Genomic DNA, 17,539 nt, shown 5'->3' on the forward strand with positions numbered 1-17,539 from the left:
TAGCAGATGTACCCTGAGTTTTAGGGCTGGAGCTGGGAGAAGGGCCAAGTCTGCAGGGACTAGAGGAAATGTGGAGTCAAGTCAGCATGATGCTGTCCCTGACTGCAGACCCCTGGGGGTGGCTGAGGATTTCTAAATGGTTTATAGCTAGGGGTCCTCTAGCGCTCAGAACCCAGGACCCCCCAACCCCACCACCAGTACTGAGTTGCAGGTGGAGAACAGGCCCCAGTCCCATCTGAGCATCCTCCCTGGCCCTCCCTGCCCTTGTTGGAGATGCTGGCTGGTCAGGGGCTCACCCTTGGCATGCTTCCACATGACCTTGGGTGGTGGGTAGCCGTCCACCGAGCAGTTGAGCACACCAGCTTTGCCATAGATGCCATCCTGGTTGTTGGGCTGCACCACAAATCGAGGGGGCACTGCCAAAAGAGAGGAAGTAGGGAGAGAAAGGTCATCTTGGCTCCTGAGAGGTCCCTTAGGGCTTGGGCACCTTCATTCAATGTCAGCCCTTTCTGGACCATCATAAAGTTTCGAGCCTGCAGCTTCTGAAATCCTGGAGGCTGATGGCTTTTTTGAGTACTGGAACTGGAGCTGGGAGTTCTGAGTTCCAATCCTGCCTCAACCAAGGACTAACTGAGCAAGTATCTCCTCCACTCATTTCCTGCCTTAGAAAATAAGAGGCCTGGGGCTCTCCATCTTCAATGGCCCTGCTACAGCCAACCTCCCTTAAGCCTGTGATTCAAGCCAGCACTCTAGAGACATGGTCCTGGCGCTCCTCCAGGCTGGCCTGACCCCACTCACCACGCACGATGAGCTGGCGCTCCCTGCTCACGGTGGCTGCCGCGTTGCTGGCGATGCACGTGTAGTTGCCGTTGTGCTTGAGGGAGACACTGGAGATCTGCAGGGAGCTCATGAACTCCTTGCTCTCAATGGTCACGCCCGAGCCTGAGATGATCACCTGTCCGTCCTTCCTCCAGGTGATGCGGATGGGCATGTCCCCCGAGGACACCACACAGGGGATGTAGAGCAGCTGACCGATGGAGGCCGGTGGGAACTCGAAGGGCTGGATCAGAGGGGGCACTGGGCCGGCAAGGGGTTGCTGCCATCAGGCCTCACTTGCCCCAGCCCAGCCAGATACTCACCCGGGGGCTCTGGGCTTGGACTAGAGCTCCCCAGGCTCTGGCACCTCATTTTCCTGCCCACGCAGAGTCCCCCAGCGTGCCTGGCTGCTCTGCCGTTGTGTCCCCCTCCCACATCCCTTCTCCACCCTGGGCTCTGCCTGGACCCACAGTCTCTGCCGAGGCCTCAGACCTCTCGCTTTAACTCTGACCTTCGGGTTTGCCCTGGGATTTGACTCAGGGGCTTTTTTTAAAATATTTATTTTTTTTAGTTTTAGGTGGACACAATATCTTTATTTTTATGTGGTGCTGAGAATCGAACCCAGTGCCTCACGTATGCTAGGCGAGCACGCTACCACTTGAGCCACATCCCCAGCCTCAACTCATGGGCTTTTTGACTCCCATCTGCCTGCTGACCCACTGCTCGGCTTGTGCCTATGTTCTCTCCCCAGACAAGCCTCTGGGGCCTGGAAGGGAGAGACATAAGGTGCCCAGGTGCAGTGAGGAAGGCCAGCGCAGACCCTTCCCCATGCACCTCCCAAGGCTGCTCATTTAGAGCCAGGGTGCTAAGTTCCGGCCTCCTCCCAGAGGTCCCATCACCAACCCTGCTCCATAGTCATCAGGTGTCAGGACAGATGAGCAGAAGCTCATGCCACTGGTGGTCCAGTTGTTTCATACACATTATCTCACCAAATCCTCCTACCAATAATGTGAGGTGAGCTTACTTGATCCCATTTTACAGATGAGAACATGGAGGCTTGGAGCAGAGAAGTAACTGTGCTAGGCTACCCTGCTCTCCAGCAGTGTCAGTGGGATTTGAAACCCGATCTGTCTGCTAATTCTAACCTCTCTCCGCTATGCTGCCTGGCTGCTTCTCTGAGAAATTCCCAGACACACCACACCAGAGATCCTTTTGTCTCCTAAAGGAGCTTCCTGGTGGCTGGTGGCTGGGAAAGCATTGGGAGAGGGCCCTGTTAACCTTGCGATAGCCACTGGGTTGGACTCTGGGTAAAGGCCCACACAGCAGCCTCCCTCCATCACTGCCTGGTCTCAGCCCCTGGGGGCCCTGTCTGGAGCTGGAGTCACTGCGAGATGGATCCTCCTTTCTCAGCTCTGGCTGGAGCATCAGCCATTATCTTTATGATAACTCAATTAGGCTGCAGCGGCTTCCCCAGCAAGTGGGGGGAGAAGAGAGTGAGGGAGACAGACAATTAGCTTAACAAGGATGAGCACCCAGTAGATGAGGTCTCCTTTCTGCAGTCAAATAATTAAATTACAAGGCAGTCCACAGTCCTCTGGCCTTCTCCCAGGCTCCAGCCCCACGGCTCCTTGGAAGCCTGCGACTCTCCACCCTGGGCCCACCCAGAGTGGCCACCATGGGGGGACGAGCCTGAATGGGTGGGTGCCTGAGGAGGCCCTCCTTGTGCACACTTTCAGGGCTCCAGGGGGAGCTGCCCCTGGAAAATGGCCAGGTGTGGACATAGAAAGTCTCTTGGCAGCTCACTGGAGCATGGAGAGGTCCCGACCAAGAGCTCCAGGTCTGGAGGAAGTGCCATTTAGTAGGGAGGCTGCCTCCATGACCCCCCCGCAGGGGCCTCCCTGGGATTTCTGATGCCCTCTCCCACCTCTCCCTTCCAGCCTGGGGGCTCCAGCAGCACACTACAGCCTCCCACAGCTCCGGAGCTCAGCCCTGCCCGGGGAGACCAGGGGTTTCTGTCCCCTTCTTCCACCCTGTGTGCTTCCTGCCCCCTGGCTGGCTTTGATCCATTTTATTCCAGATACGCCTGAGCTCAGAGCAGGTCCTGAACCCCTGCCAGGTTTCCTGGGGTGCTGGTCACCGTCCAGATCAGCTCATCCCTGTCACCAGAGGCTTCTTTTCTCAGGTATAGGGCATTGCCCCAGTACCCTGGGAGGTTTCTGGGCCGGGGACAGCTCTAGGTAGATTTCTTTGAACTCAGGATTCTAGTGATGACCCAGTGACCATTACAGACTTCCAGAGATTCCTCTGTGCTCTCGTGGATCTCCTTCCTGTGCGTGAGCATGGAGGTGTATGGAGGTCAGATCTAGGCTTCTAGGTCTCCTTGGGCTTTTGGCAGAATGCTGCAGATCCAGTGCTCACCGTGACGACAGCACAGGTCACAGGGCAGAGGGCGCGACTACCTCCACCTCCCTGGGGCTCTGGGTGCTAGGACTCAAGCAACTAGGAATATTTACCTGGAAAATAGTAGGTACTCAATTTGTGCTTGTTGGGTGAGTAAATGAGTGGACATATATCTAGATATCATTTCCTGAGGTGACCTCAGTGGTGGGCTGGGGTGGTGGGGGAGGAGGGGGTGGGGGTTCATCTTCAGGCCCTGCCTTTGAATTGGCATTCTGGAACCTGGAATATGTCCCTTGGTCCTTCCTAGGCCCAGGCCCTGGCTATCACAGTGACAAACCAGCTCCTGAGGTTGAAAAGCCCATGGACCCTTGTCAGCAGTGGCAGGGGCGGGGAGTAGGACATGCGGGCACGGCAAGGTGGCTGGGGAGGAGGCCCAAGAGCTCTCAAGTCGGGAGGGCCATGCCCCTGGGCCCCGACATTTCTATCAAGGACAGGATCACAACAGAGTGAAATCAGGCAGGGAGATTTGGTTCAGGCAAGGGGAAGACTGTCTCTCTCAGTAGATAATGGAACAAGTTACAAAGGCAGGTTAATTCATTAATTAACTAATTCATCTAATATTTATGAAATGCCTGCTCTGTGAAGGCAGCGTGCTCCGTGTGGGCTGAGGAAGCAGAAACACCCTCGAACTACAGAAAAAGCCTCAGGAGCTGCTCAGTGACTGGAGAAGGGAGGGCACTCCCCACCCCCAGACATGCTGTGATCTCAGGGCGCGCACCCCCAGGATACACAGATGGCCAGTCAGAGCAGAGAGAGATGTCCAGGGGCAGACTATAGCCTCCTGGAGCATGTGGCATTTGAACTGAGAGTTAGGGGACATACATGCTTGTAAAAAATATGAGGGGTGAGGGAGAGGGAGGAGGCTGAGCCAAGGGGCAGAGGCCAGCTGGGCCAACGGAGGTACAGTTGCAGGAATGATGTGGTGGCCACTGGCGAGGCTACAGAGGAACAATAGCCAACACCCATGCTGAGGACTGAGACACGCAGCCAGCTGGCCCAGGGCTCCTAGAGCACCATTGTCCTACGGGAGGCAGATGACCAGAGGTCCAGGGCAGGCCCCTCCTCACTCACTGTTATGTGAGAGCCTGCCCATGCAGGCTGATGGGTGTCTGTGATACTGTGGCTGACATATCCCACCAAGGCTCCAGGACAGCATTCTGACCCCCCTTAAGTCCAGGAACATGCCATGGCCTGGAGGGATAAGAAAGCCTGGCGTTCCTGGCTGCTCCTGCACAGCTGGCTGAACTGAGGAGGAGTGCGGTGAACAGGGTGTGGAGGCTCTCCACTGTGTGCACATGGCGCCCTGCCCAGATGCAGGGCTCCTTTCTGACCTGTGTCTCAGCTGTGCCTTCCCCATTGCTCAGGGGACAGACAGGAGCTCCATTTCCACCTCTGGGAACTCGGTCCTTCAGGGGGTGAGGTCTCTGACCACCTCCCCCTGGGCATGACTAGGGGCCTCTGTGACACGGAGTGCAGCCCCCAGTCCTCCTGCCTGAGTCACGGCGTTTCGCCAGCACCTGGCTGGGATGCAGGTTTGCCACACAACCCAGGATTTCTCCCAGGGAGGCCTGCTTTGGCCAGTCACCTGTAGCAAAATGCTGCAATGACAGAGATCAGTGGGCACAGCGAGCAAGAAGATAGAGTGGCGGTGGCAGTCCATGTGGTGTCTGGCCACCATAAAGCCTTTATAGCCACTTGTTTGTGAGTGTCACACAGTGGTGACCACCAGCCCAGCCCATAAATACTTTATGGGGTCTCTCATCATCTGTCTTCGAGGCTGAGCCTTTTATTTACTGCACCTGCTAGCAGAGTGTGCACGGCAGGAAGTCAGGGCCTCGCTCTCCAGGCAGCACAGAAATGGGAAAGAGCCATGCCTGGGGCCAGGGTTCCTGGGTTCCAGACTCAGCTACCCATTCAAGTTACCATGCATGAGTGGCCTTCTCACCACTACCCTGCCTCTGCCTCTGAGTCTCAGTTTACTCATCTGCAAAACGGACCATACAATCTCTGAAGTCTGACACTGACCTTCCAGTTCTGACAAATCTTATATTTTAGGAATGATCATAACTTACTTCAGTTTTTACCACAACTGCCTCCTCTCAGGAAGACCTTCCCTGACTATCCTCTTTAACATCGTAAGTCCCTCTGCCTTCCCTGGGCACTCTCATCCCTGATCCCTGGTTGACACCCCATATCTTGTATGTATTTGATTCGCCTTTCTCCACTAAACTGCAAGCTCCCTGAGGGCAGGGAGCTTCATCTATCTTCAGAATAACTGTATCAGTAGAACCTAAAATAGTGCCTGGAATATAGTGAATGGGAGTGGTCATCGTCTTCATCACCACCACCATCTCTGCTAGCCCCATCTTCCCTGTGAGGAGGCTGCTTGCTCCTATGTTCCTGGCTCCCTTGGCTGGGGAAACAGGGTTGCTGGCAGCAGCTTCCTTGACTCCCCTTTGCCCCAGGTGCAAGTTTGCGATCTCCTCCTGTGGAGCCTGTCTCACCCGCCTTGCCTGTGTTTTCTAGTAGGATTCCTTCCAAGCCTCCACCTCCACCAACAGCAGGCAGGCATTCAGCCAGGTGGCTGGTCCTTAATGCCCTGTGATCACAGAATCCCCACCTCATTCATTAGGGTGGAGGAGGGTCCCTACCAAAGGCTCCCAGGCATGTGGAAGGGACTGGATGAAGCCTTAGCCGAAGCTCTTCATTGCCTAGGTAGGGGAAGAATGGCTGTGGATAGGGGTGTGGTATGTGGGTTGAGGGAGTCTGTGATGTGTGTGCCTTCTTTTGCTTGCTCTCCATGGGGGCCTGGCACTACCTCCCAGACCTGGTTCTGCTGAGCATGAGCAGAAAGTGCCTCATGCCCCGCTTTTGGCTCCCAAAGCTCTGGAAGGCTCAGATGTAGGGATGGAGATATTTCCTCCCTGAGCCAATGCCAAGGGGCCCCAGATGCAGCCCTACCTTCCTGGTTAATTAAACATTCAGCCTGTGTCCAGGGATGCTTTTATGCCACATTATTTTTCAGCTACAGGGGGCCCTGAAGTCACCAAGTCTAGGTTAGATCTGTGTGTCCTCTTTTTAGCATCCTGCTAAGGAGCTCTCCCAAAGCCCAGAGATGAGGCCTGCTTCCCCTGCGGCTCAGTGTGGCGGGTGCCAAGCCCAGGCCGTCCTTGAAGCAGCCCCTATCTCTCCCCTGCTCCTCCATCTTACTGGGCCCCAGCAGGCTCACTTGGGCAATATTTCAAATGGACCCATCTGAAGCCACCTTTTGTGGTATAGGGAGTGGCTGGGGACAGGAGGGCATCAACAGAGAAACATTTATGTAACTGCTAGCACGCATGTATTGTACGTTCAAGTGCGGACAGGCTCGCGTGTCACTCAGAAGCATGAAAGTGCACATAATGTGTTCCCGTGTGTACATGCCTGTGCACTCACACACGGGTCTCTGCACATGCATGTGCCTGCGTGTCAGTGTGTTTGGCTCTTCTCAGCTCATTGTTTGAAAAATTCATTAGAAGATGAGCAGTCCCGGGGGACGGAGACAGCACTTGTTTTCTCAGCTCACGGGGTAGCCTGGGTTTTTGTCCACCCTGCCTTCCAGCCTTTGGCCCCACAGAGAAGGGGAGCTGAGGTGGAGGGGACTTCAATTTTATCTCAAGCTTTTAGTGCCCTGTCCCGCCCTGTTTTGCCCTCCTCTGGCTCCCTGCTCTGATCCCGGGGCGCTGTACCCTTTCCAGCCGGCAGTAACAGTGGGGTTTGGTGTGTTACCCATGGGCCCATCCCTTCCTCTCTATAGTCAGGGCCCCTTGCCATGCCCAGGGGCGCCTTCTCCACCCCCCACCTTTGGTAGCTCTTGGAAGAGCACAGCCGCTAATCAAGCATCGTGATCATAATCAGCTTTGATGGGTTCTTCTGCAAAAGTGCATTCTAATGAGGTGGGGAGAGGGAGTCAGCAAGAGGGTGGGGATGGGGGCCCTGAGCTTTTGGAGTGGTGGGGGCAAGGGGTCCCAGAGCCCCTCATGTGAATGAGGCTTCTTGGTCTAGAGAGAGAACAGGTGACCTCACCCCCTCTAAGGCTGCATTTCAGAACCTGATGGTGGGGAAGGGGGAGGGTGTGTGCATAAGCCTGCACATTGTACACACACACACACACACACACACACACACACACACACACGCCTCCTCCCTGGGCTGGGGAGACGCTGTCGCTCTGCACTATCACAACAGGCCCAGCGAGTCATTGAGACGGAATGCATCAGATTCAATTCATTAGGACTGATCGTTCCCTGAATGGGCTTGAATAATTGATGAGCAGAAGCAGCTTTCAGGATGTTCTGAGTACTCAGAGGCTCGCTGGGGCCCTGTTATTATTATTTTTTTTTTATGCCAACAAACCCTGCCAAATGCTTGCTGGTGTGGTTGGGCGCAGAAGTGCAGCAAAGGTTAGATGTTTTAATATGTGCTGTTTACACTGTCCGCTCGCGCTCCACCGCCTGTAACAGAAATGGATACGGGCAGCAGGGCGCCGGGTGGGGGCCGCTGCGCTGTGCCCCACCACTACCAGGCTGAGTTTCCCAGGATGCCAGGGGAAGGATGCGGCCTGCGGGTGGTAAGGTTCTCACTGGCATGCAAGGACCCTGGGCTGGGCCGAAGCGTTAGGCAGAGAAGGGGTCCCCCGCGTGCTTCAACCTGCCTGCGGTGCCACGGTGGGGGTGGGGAGGTGGAGTTGTCAGGGTGTCCTCTCCCCTCCCCAGGCCTGAGATGGCCACAGACCAACCCCAGCTCTGGGGGCTTAAAGCACGGCTTCCCATAATTCACTCCAACCCAGACGAATGTCTCGGTTACAGTTCAACAAACACACACCGTCTGGCACTGTGACAGGTGGTGGGTACATGAGGATGCTTGTGACGGCCCCTGAGCACTGATCAGGATGAGCCCGATGACAAGGAGCACAGGGAGAAGCTGACCCAGCCTTTTTTCTGCTCCTGCTCAGTTTCCCCAGCTGTCCTGCAGGCCCTCCACCTGATGGCCCCTGGTCATCACGTGCTTGAAGGATCAAACCAAGTGCAGCATCTGTCCCCAGACTCCCGCCCCCAGACTTCCTTCTTCCTGTCCACAAGGCTTCTGTGCAATCTTGCTTCCCTTGGAGCAAACAAGACCCCAGCTCTGACCTTCCCTGTGTTGGCCCCTGCAGGTCTTGGGATCTTTCCAGCTTCTACCCCCTGCTTCCCTGGAGGAGGGAAGTCCCCAGGTGACCAGGGCTCTCAAAGGTCTCGAGGACTCTTCTCTCTTCCTTCTCCCTCCTTGGTGGTTCTGGAATCTATTTCTTTATTACTGAGGTGGAGAAGGGGACAAAGTTCCTCTGGGCCTGACCTCCCATCAGCCCTGGGTCACTCCCTGACCTCTCCTTAGTCAAGCCCGGCAGGATCCACTTTCCCTTCCTGTCCCTAGAGCAACAATGAAGGCTCCTTTCACACACTGTCCAGGCAAACTCCAGGCCCATCAATCCCAAAGAAGGGGCTTCACACAGCTGCATGGCCCCAGAGCCATGGGGACACAGGCACTGGTACATGTATTCACTTACTGGCTCATTTATAGTCATTAATTAATTCATTCACTGATCTATATAGACTTACTGAGTGGCCACCATGTACCAGAAACATAGGCCTCACCCAGGTGAGCACAGAGGCCTGGGGTGTGTGTGTGTGGGGGGGAGGGGGGCTACTCCCTTCCAGGCATCAGGTGGCACTAGCAGATAGCAGGTCCTTCCCCATTCCCCTAGTGGCAGCCTGGGACAACCACTCTGTGCCCTGGAAGGGAGCAGGGCAGCCAATGCTCCTTCCACCCGGTCTCCTGTTGCTGACCACTGGTGTGTCTCTCCTGAGTTCCTGGTGGCCCCATCCTGACTTCAGGGGACTGATATAGCCTGCCATCTGCAACCTGAGCCTTCTGTTGGTGGTGACCTGCCTCCTCTTTGTAACAGCCCCCGTGCCCCTGGGGTCAGTGCAGCCAACTGAGGAACCTGGAGGTAGAGTTCCTCACATCCTTCTAGTGTCCACCCGGATCTTCCACCTCCTTCTTTTCTTCTACACGCCAGGCTGGTCCCTCTCCCTTGTCCTTCTACTCACTCACGATTGTCTGCGGCCACCTGAGCCATGGCTTGGAAATGGCTGGGGCATCCTGGGAGGCTTGGGGTGAGGGTGGGCAGGGGCTCTGGCTGGAGGGGAGGCCTACCTTTGACGGCCACGTGGACGCTCTGGCTGATGGACAGCTGGGGCTGGATGAGGACACTGCACAGGTACTCCCCTTCGTCCATTCCCTTCTGCACGTCAGTCAGCTTGAGGGTCCCGTTCTCAAATACCACCTGGCGGTGGTTGTCGGGTAGCAGCAGGGCATCTTTGTACCACTTGATGGAGTAGTAGGGGTAACCGATGACCCTGCAGTTGATGAGGGTATCCCGCCCGGCGACGGCTGTGATGTTCTTCATTGCCCGGATGCTGGGGGGTCCTGAGGCGTGGGAGGGAGGAGGCGGAGAGGAGGGGCGAGCGGTGCCGTCAGCCAGGGACAGCCAGGCACCACCCTGTGGTACTCTTCTCAGTTGCTTGGCTCCTGAGACTTCTGGGGGTGGAAATTTGGTGGGAGCAGAGGGAACTCTTTTTCAAGACTAAAGGCAAAGGCTTGGATTGGGGTCACCCATTATCTCTCCAGGACACACTGTTGCTAGTGTCAAATAGCTGCAAACAAACTCGTGCCATACATGGCTGCAAGAAAAGTCCCAAACAGGACAGGGCGTGTGGCCGAGGCCACGGCCTCACCAAGAAGCAGCTGGGATTTGGGAGGGCAAGTCTTCAGTCATGAGAAGTCAGGATTGGGGGATTAGAGTGGACGTGGGCATCGTGTTATTTCCACTCCGCTTCTTCACACTGGTCTTGTCTTACCCAAAAGGAACTCTCTCATGCCAACTCTCTGTAGGTAATAGGACGGTCTCCACTGGGTGAACTGGTGATTTTCTTTTATCAGGTAAATGTGTATTATGGACCCCTGAGGAGGGGTGCTCAATGGGGGCTCTGTCACACTGGCTGGGGGAGAGAGTGTCTTTAGTTGGGACAGCTGGGCAGGTGGCAATATGGCCATGGAAAGGGGGGCTCAAAGGCCCTCATGCAGGGGCAGTGCTAGAGAGAGCCAAGGAACTCTCTGGGCTTCCAGTCCCCTTCCAGAATATGAGCAGCAGGACTAGGGAATCTCCCAGGGCCCTGCAGCTCTGTCCCCTTTCCAATTCAGAGAGGAGGGCAGCAGGGTGACCAAAGGGGAGGCTTACATTTCTCAGGAGGAAGTTGGCCCTGGCAAGTCTGGCATGAGCCTGTATTTCTGTGACCCTTCCCTGCTCCCAGGGTCACTAACACCCCCGGATCAGTGCCTTTTCCCTTCTCCTCCCCCGTCCTCCTCGGTACTTGGGTTGGGGGTCACTGATAGGGTCAGATAAGGACCAGTTAGACCCAAAGGGCTGCAAAGAGCATCAGAGACTGTTCTCACCATGGTGACATGGAGAACTGAGATAGGGGATGATCACCTTGAAGACCCCTACTCGCACTCGTGGGGAGGCCTCCAGCCTCTGGACACACCCACCTAGCCTCAGCCCTCTACTTTGTATATGTGTGTGTATAAATATGTATGATACTGGGGACTGAACCCAGGGCCTCCCACATGCTAGGCCAGCACTCTCCCACTGAGTTACACCCCCAGCACATTTTATTTTATTTTGAGATGGGGTTTTGCTCAATTGTCCAGGTTGACCTTGTATTTGCTATCCTCCTGTAATCCCTGCCTCTCAAGTAGCCGGGATTATGGATGTGTGACAACATGCCCAGTTTGCCTCCTTCTCTTGATGACTTGGACTTTGCAGGAGAAGCTGACACCTGGCTCCTGGCTGCTTGCCCCTCCTGGAGCTCTCAGGGACTGGCTTAGTGGGGGCAGTTGGGAGCACAGCTGAAGCATATTTAGGTCAGGCCTGGCCCCCCTGCCCCTGCTCTGTCTCTGTCCTTACAAGGCCCTGGTGGGGCTGGCAGATGGTAGCTGGTGCATAGCTTACTGGGGCCCAGAGTGATTTGATGGGGGGATCAGGGTGGAGAGGGTGGGCAGGCTGGGCAGGAGGAGGAAGAGGAGAAGGAGGAAGAGGAGGAGGAGGAGGAGGAGGAGGAGGAGGGAATGAGAATGGGTGAACTATACCAGACACACACTCACACACAAGAATGGATGGTGGGCTTGTGAGGGCAGGGCGATGGCGACAGGAGAGAGGAGAGAAACCTCTACTAAAATCAAAATGACGATTAATAATAAGTACTAATCACAAGAATAATGGTAATCACAGAGATGGCAAAGGAACTCAAAAGCCTATTCTGATATTTAAATGTAGACAGGCACCTCTTACGTTTATTCGCGCCTGATATTCAGCACTGCCCACCGAGTTCCGAGCCGTGCACCGGTACACGCCCCCGTCGCGGATCTGGGGGCCTGTGACGTTCATGTGGCTGATGGTGGTGCCATCGGACATGGTGTACTGGTTGGTGCGGTGGCTTCCATCCCGCACGATGGGCTCGTCGTCCAGGGCCCAGGTGACCGTGGGGGGCGGGGCGCCCTTAGCTGCACACATCAGTGAGAACCGCTCCCCGGGGTTGACCACCTTCTCGCTGAAGGACGAGGCGATGCGGGGTGTGCCGTCTGCAGGGAGCGAGGAGCCCCCTTCAGGGTCACTTAGTCACAGAGAGACTTCCCCCAGGCTACCCCACCCTGGCAGGGGAGGAGGCAAAGCAGTAGCCATAATGACAATAAAGGACTGTCCTGTGCATCAATTCACTTGCTATGCACAGCCCTGGGAGGTGCCATTACTACTGTTCGTGGGTTAAGACTCCTGGGTTTGCTCTCCACCACTTGCTGGTGCTGAATCTTTGGGCATAGTACTTAACCTCTCTGAGTCTTTCCATTTTTTACTGGTGTGAGATGGGGGTAACAATGACAATGACTATCCGCACCTCATTTGACACTGGGAGGAGTAAACGAATTAATGCATTAAAGGTGCTTAACTGTTAATGCCTCTCGACTTTTCCTCGTCTGCCTCTTTCTCATTCCTTTATTAATAAAGATGCTGAGGCTGGGAGGCAATTGCATGTAGAGCTATGTGTGGAGCAGGCCAGTCCCGTGGACTCTGATCCAGGGCTCTCTGCTCTTGACTGTGCCAGTGGAGGGGGTGGGGCTGCGGTAGCCCCTTTAGCAAAGGGCCTTAAGTTGGAGGCTTAGAATGCAAGTTTCCCAGAGGCGGTGGAAGTGGGGAGTCTGTGGCTAACCAAGTAAGCTTAGATGAGACAATTAACTTCCACGGCCCCATCTTCCTCCTGCAGAACTCGGGAGATGTCATTACTAACCACAGCCATCTTTCCATACAAGGTTGTCGTAAAGGATTAAAAGGTGTTAAAGTGTACCGTGCCCCATCAATATGTACAGTTATTATGTGTCAACTAAAAATAAAAAAATGTAATAAAAAATAGGCGTCAAGTACTTTAAAAAGTGAAAAAAGAAAAAAAGTAAGGCGAATGTAACACAGCATTCTTTACATCCCGTTTAAACAAAATGCTGATGTTGATCAAGACTCAGCCAGTCTGCCAGCCCCCATCCTTTTTTTTCTGGGGGAGACCCTTACCTAAAACCTGGGGATAGTCTGGTGCCTGGAAGAGCCTGGGAGTGCCCAGGGAGCCACCTGGATATTGGCTCTTCTTCTGCCTGCCCACCCCACCCCTCCTGCCCGTTCCTCACCTTCTCCACTCAGCCCTTCTGACAGCCTCTTTTTCCCATTTGCCTCCTCTCAACAGGCCACCAATGGCTTCTGCTAGGATCTCTGTCCCTCCACCCAAGGCAAACAGGTGGCCCCCTCCGAGGGAAAATGAGCTGGATAGGGTGGTTTGCTCCCTGACGGGGGATTATTTGGATAGGAGGTCTCCTGAGATGAAAGGCCCCCATTCCCAACTAACCTGTGCTGGGCGTGTTGGGGAGAGAGACCAGGGAATGGGCAGACAAGAAGAGCCAGGGCCAAGGGAGGGTGAGAGGCCAGGGCTTAGACACAGTGGGTGCTCAGCTCCCGTGTCTGAGGAGTGAGGACCCGTAAGCCTCGGCAGGGAGACCTGTGCAGGAGCCCGTTCCTTTGGACTTGCTGGAGTTTGGTATCTCTGTCACAGCACTGAAAAATCCTTGAAAGGGACAGAACTGTTGGGTGTTTTGGTTTATTTTTTGTTTTGGGTTATCATGAAAGAGAATCTGGGGAGCCATTCCACTTGTTGGTAAGACAGGGCTTCTGCCAGCCCACATTGCACCTTTGTCAGATGATCCAAAGGCGCCTCCTCCTCTGTGTGGTCACAGCCCACCGCCAGGGCCTGTGACTTGGCAAATGGAGTGCAAGCTGGATTTTAGTTTTCACCCACTTTCTTGGCCAGGCAACTTGGGCAGTAAAAAACCTAAAAAATCATACACTGAGGTGCTGGGTGAGGACCCCCTGGGTGGCAGCTTTAAAGAGAGAGAGAAACAGGTGGAAACAGAGACCCATGTGAAGAGATTTCAGATTGGGAGAAGATTCAGAAGTCCAGAGGTTCCTGGCACTCTCCTGGCCTCTGCAAGATTGAAAACCTTCAACACTCTAAAGAAGACCCCTCAGGTAGAACATTTCTAGTAATTTTGGAGGGCAAAGGCTATCTAGTAGGGTGGTGAAGAGCTTTGGATTCAAATTCCAGCTCTGACCCAGAGAGTGGGCAGGTGAAGGAAGCCTCGGTTTCCTCAACTGCAAAATAGGCCCGTGGGAGGCTGAAGAAGACAGGGGACCTGCCTGGAGCGTAGCGGGCACCGGACCAACGCCTCCTAGCAGCACAACCATCTTGGGAGGAGGAGGGGGACCTGGCAGCCCCGCCTCGCCCTGCCTGCCCTGCCCTGTCCCTCTGCCTGGCACCCAGCTCACCCTCCAGCACGATGATGGCGAAGTCCTGTGCGGTCTGGGCCTTGCGCGTGGCGAAGCACTGGTAGGCCCCGGAATGGCTCTTCTGGGCCGAGGTGATGAGCAGAGTCTCGTTATTGAGCCCGCGGATGGAGATGGCCTCGTCGGGCAGCACCAGCTCGGTGTTGCGGTACCAGCGGATGGTGAACTCCGGGGACCCCGTCAGGGCACAGGAGAGGATGACCGTGCTGCCGATGCCGGTCTTCAGCTTCTTTGGTGTCAGGGTCACGTGAAGGGGTTCTGGGCCAGGCCAGGTGGGGAGACATGAGGGGAAAGGGGGCGGGAGAGAAAGAAAAGAAAGGGGGCTTACAGTGGGTGGGGGTCAGGGGCCCCTGCTGTGGCAAGGCCTGGAAATCCCTCCTGGACACCCCTCCCAGGTCTTTCTGTCACCTTGTTTCTTGCCCTCAGTTTGGGCCCTACCAAGATCAGAGCCATGTTTATTGTCTGACCAGATGATTGGTTTCCAGTTGCAAGAAAACCTCTCTGTCTGACCTCCATGGGCTTGGGGTTCTTTAAGGGGCTCAGGCTGCAGGAGCGTGGGGACCCTGCGAGATAACCTGCTGATGAGAAGAGATGGCAGGCCATGAGGGTCAGGTGCGGCCAAAGCAGGCCTGACTGCACACGTGGCTCTCTTATCATTACCCAGAGCCTCGGCCACTGCCAGGACATGTCAGTGCACAGTGAGGCAGGTGCCTCTTCCTGTCCCAGCCATCAGTGAGAGCTCTCAGGGCTCTCTCTGCTAGCCGATTCTCTTGGAGCTGTCCCTGCACAGGTTTGGTGGCAGAATAGTGGGGTATGGGAAGCATTGCTTTTCTCTCCATGAAACTGGCATAGAGTGGCTATAGAGAGACTGGAGAATGGAGAAAAGACATGTTACTTCCCCTGGAACCTGGTTGTCCAGCAAACCCACTGGGAGGCAGGGCAGAGAGCTGAGGAAGATGGTCAAATACTATGCGTATGGCAGGGTGGCTGTGCACCCATCTGGAGGTGGTTCTTTGCTGCACATCAGTATGAACGTACTGGATATGAGTATGTTGCAGTGATGGGTACCACAGACATGTATGCATATGTATGGGGGAGCGGGCATGTGAATTTTGGATACTAATGCCTATGTCTGGGTGAGTATCTGCTTGCCTGCAGGTATTGGGGCAGGAGCTGTGAATATCACTCTTCCCTACAGTCAGGTTTGCTGGTTTTCCAAGGATTTGGGGGAAATGTCCTCCTGACCTGATTCCTGAGACTGTGTGTGTGTGTATGTGTGTGTGTGTGTGTGTGTGTGTGTGTGTGTAATAGGAGGATGGGGAAGGAACTGAAGATAATGTTTAATTAAACTTATTTAGACACCGATTAGGGCCAGAAGGGGGTTACCAACGCTGATCCTTCTCTCTGCCCACTTAGCTGTCCAGGGCTGGCTTATATGAGATGACTCCCCAGCCCCCAAAGCAGGGCTTAGAACATTTTATCATGTGTTCTTCTCCTAGAGCATTTTTTTGGGGGGCTCTTTCTGTGCTTCCAGCTTCACTGTGACGTGTGGGGGCAGGGCCTCTTCTCAGCACTGCAGATACACACGGGTCAACCCTCAAGACCCTGGTCCATGAGACAGAAGCCTGGGCTGGGGGAGTTAGACACCAGGCTTGGAAGCCAGGGAAGGTCTGCTGTGGTCCTCTGGCCCCCCGAGGGTCTGAAGCCCTGCAGTCCGTGCTGATGAGATGGGCGACGGGGTAGGGAGAGTGTTCTCAGCCAACCTTCATGGCAGAGTGAACCTCCCCACAGGATGGGGATGGGGCCATCTCTGGAGGCCTGCTCCTGTTCAGGTTGAACGACCTTCATGATGTCCTTGGATACAACATTCAGGGACTCAGGCTAGTTATTGCTGCCCCTTGAAAAGTGGGATTCCCTGAGAGTCCTCAGGGCAGCCTGGAGGGGAGGGAACTCTGGATGCCAGAGCTGGAGGGAGCTTCCTCATCTGATAGGTGGGAACCTGAGACCAGGTCACACCAGGAAGGGGCAGAGCCCAGGTCTCACGACTTGTCATCAGGTTTCTTTCCCTGGGAGTAGCCCCTCTGCCTCCTTCTCTGCCTGCTTGGGGGCTCCTAGCAGGAGGGGCTCCTGCTCTCCACAGGGTGTCCTGGAGCCCTGGGGCTCTGTGCTGGGGGGACAGGAAAGGACTAGAACTGATATCCAGCTGGCAGCTCCTGGTGCGGCTGACTTGGTTGCTTATACCCAGTGTCTTGTCTGATGGATCAGTGCCTCTATCAATTATTGTTAAATGTCACCCTAGGATGGGGACATATGTCCTGTCTAATGGATTAACATCAGCATTGCTTCCCTTAGTTCAGACACTGCCGCCTCCCAGCAAGCCAAGAAGCCCTGTCCTGGAGGAGGCTTGTCACTTCATTCCATTTGACCCCTAGGGTAGGAGGATGGTTGGGATCATTATCCCATTTTACAGAGACAGACACTGAGCTGATGGTCACAATTCTGTAATCTGCCAGAGCCTGTCCCTATCTGAAAATGCCAGAGCCGAAAGGCAGGTCTTCTGGCTTCAAACCAACTGGTTTTCCAGGACACCAGCTGCCCTTCCCGGCCAGCCAGGAATGTCCCCTGGGGCCAGCCAGAGCAGATGCAGTGCTGGTGGCAGCCCTTCCCGTTATACTGTGGTACTCTTTAAGGTCACTGGGGCTGCAGAGAGGGTTTCCTTGACTTACCGACGACTGTGAGGAGGCCTGTGGCCTCTGCTGAACCGAAGGTGTTGGTGACTTCACATATATAGGTACCGCTGTCCTCGGTCCGCAGGTCACTGATGGTCAGCCCTGTAATGCGTTTGGTCCAGCGGCTGTCGGCGGGGAGGGGCCGGCCGTCCTTGAGCCAGCGAATGGCAGGGATGGGGTAGCCAGAGGCGGTGCAGGGCAGCTCCACCGTGCGGCCAGCCCACACTTCCTGGGAGTGGAAGCCATCCAGGATGGTGGGGATAGACTCGGCAGGGTCTGGAAGACAGAGAGGGTCAGCAGCCTTGGCCAGCCTGGGTAGGGGGCAATGGGGCTGGGGGAGGAAGTACCCAGACAGGAGCTGTGTCCACCGGTGCCCACCATGAGCAGTTCCCAGTGTGGCTCCAGACAAGCCTTTCAGGGAGGATGTGTATCTCCTGTGCTCTGGCCAGGCGGAGCCCCTGAGAACCAGGCTTAGGAACAGGCGTGGGGGAGAGGAGAGAATCTGGTGGAGTTCAGGACT

At 55.3% G+C, this 17,539-nt stretch overlaps 1 protein-coding gene across 1 annotated transcript in view; it reads right to left on the bottom strand.

The window, feature by feature from the left end:
- Window positions 1-17,539, bottom strand: part of Dscaml1 (DS cell adhesion molecule like 1) — a 318,732-nt gene that overhangs the window by 64,674 nt on the left and 236,519 nt on the right. The window contains exons 5-10 of the mRNA XM_026396351.2: window positions 17,017-17,295; window positions 14,273-14,548; window positions 11,698-11,994; window positions 9,511-9,783; window positions 799-1,077; window positions 297-416 (exon numbers count right to left, since the gene is read on the bottom strand). Of these exons, the coding sequence (XP_026252136.2) occupies window positions 297-416; window positions 799-1,077; window positions 9,511-9,783; window positions 11,698-11,994; window positions 14,273-14,548; window positions 17,017-17,295 (1,524 nt within the window). The remainder of the gene's footprint in view (window positions 1-296; window positions 417-798; window positions 1,078-9,510; window positions 9,784-11,697; window positions 11,995-14,272; window positions 14,549-17,016; window positions 17,296-17,539) is intronic.

Source organism: Urocitellus parryii, chromosome 4 (genome assembly GCF_045843805.1).
Source record: "Urocitellus parryii isolate mUroPar1 chromosome 4, mUroPar1.hap1, whole genome shotgun sequence".
In the NCBI taxonomy this organism is placed as follows: Eukaryota; Metazoa; Chordata; class Mammalia; order Rodentia; family Sciuridae; genus Urocitellus; species Urocitellus parryii.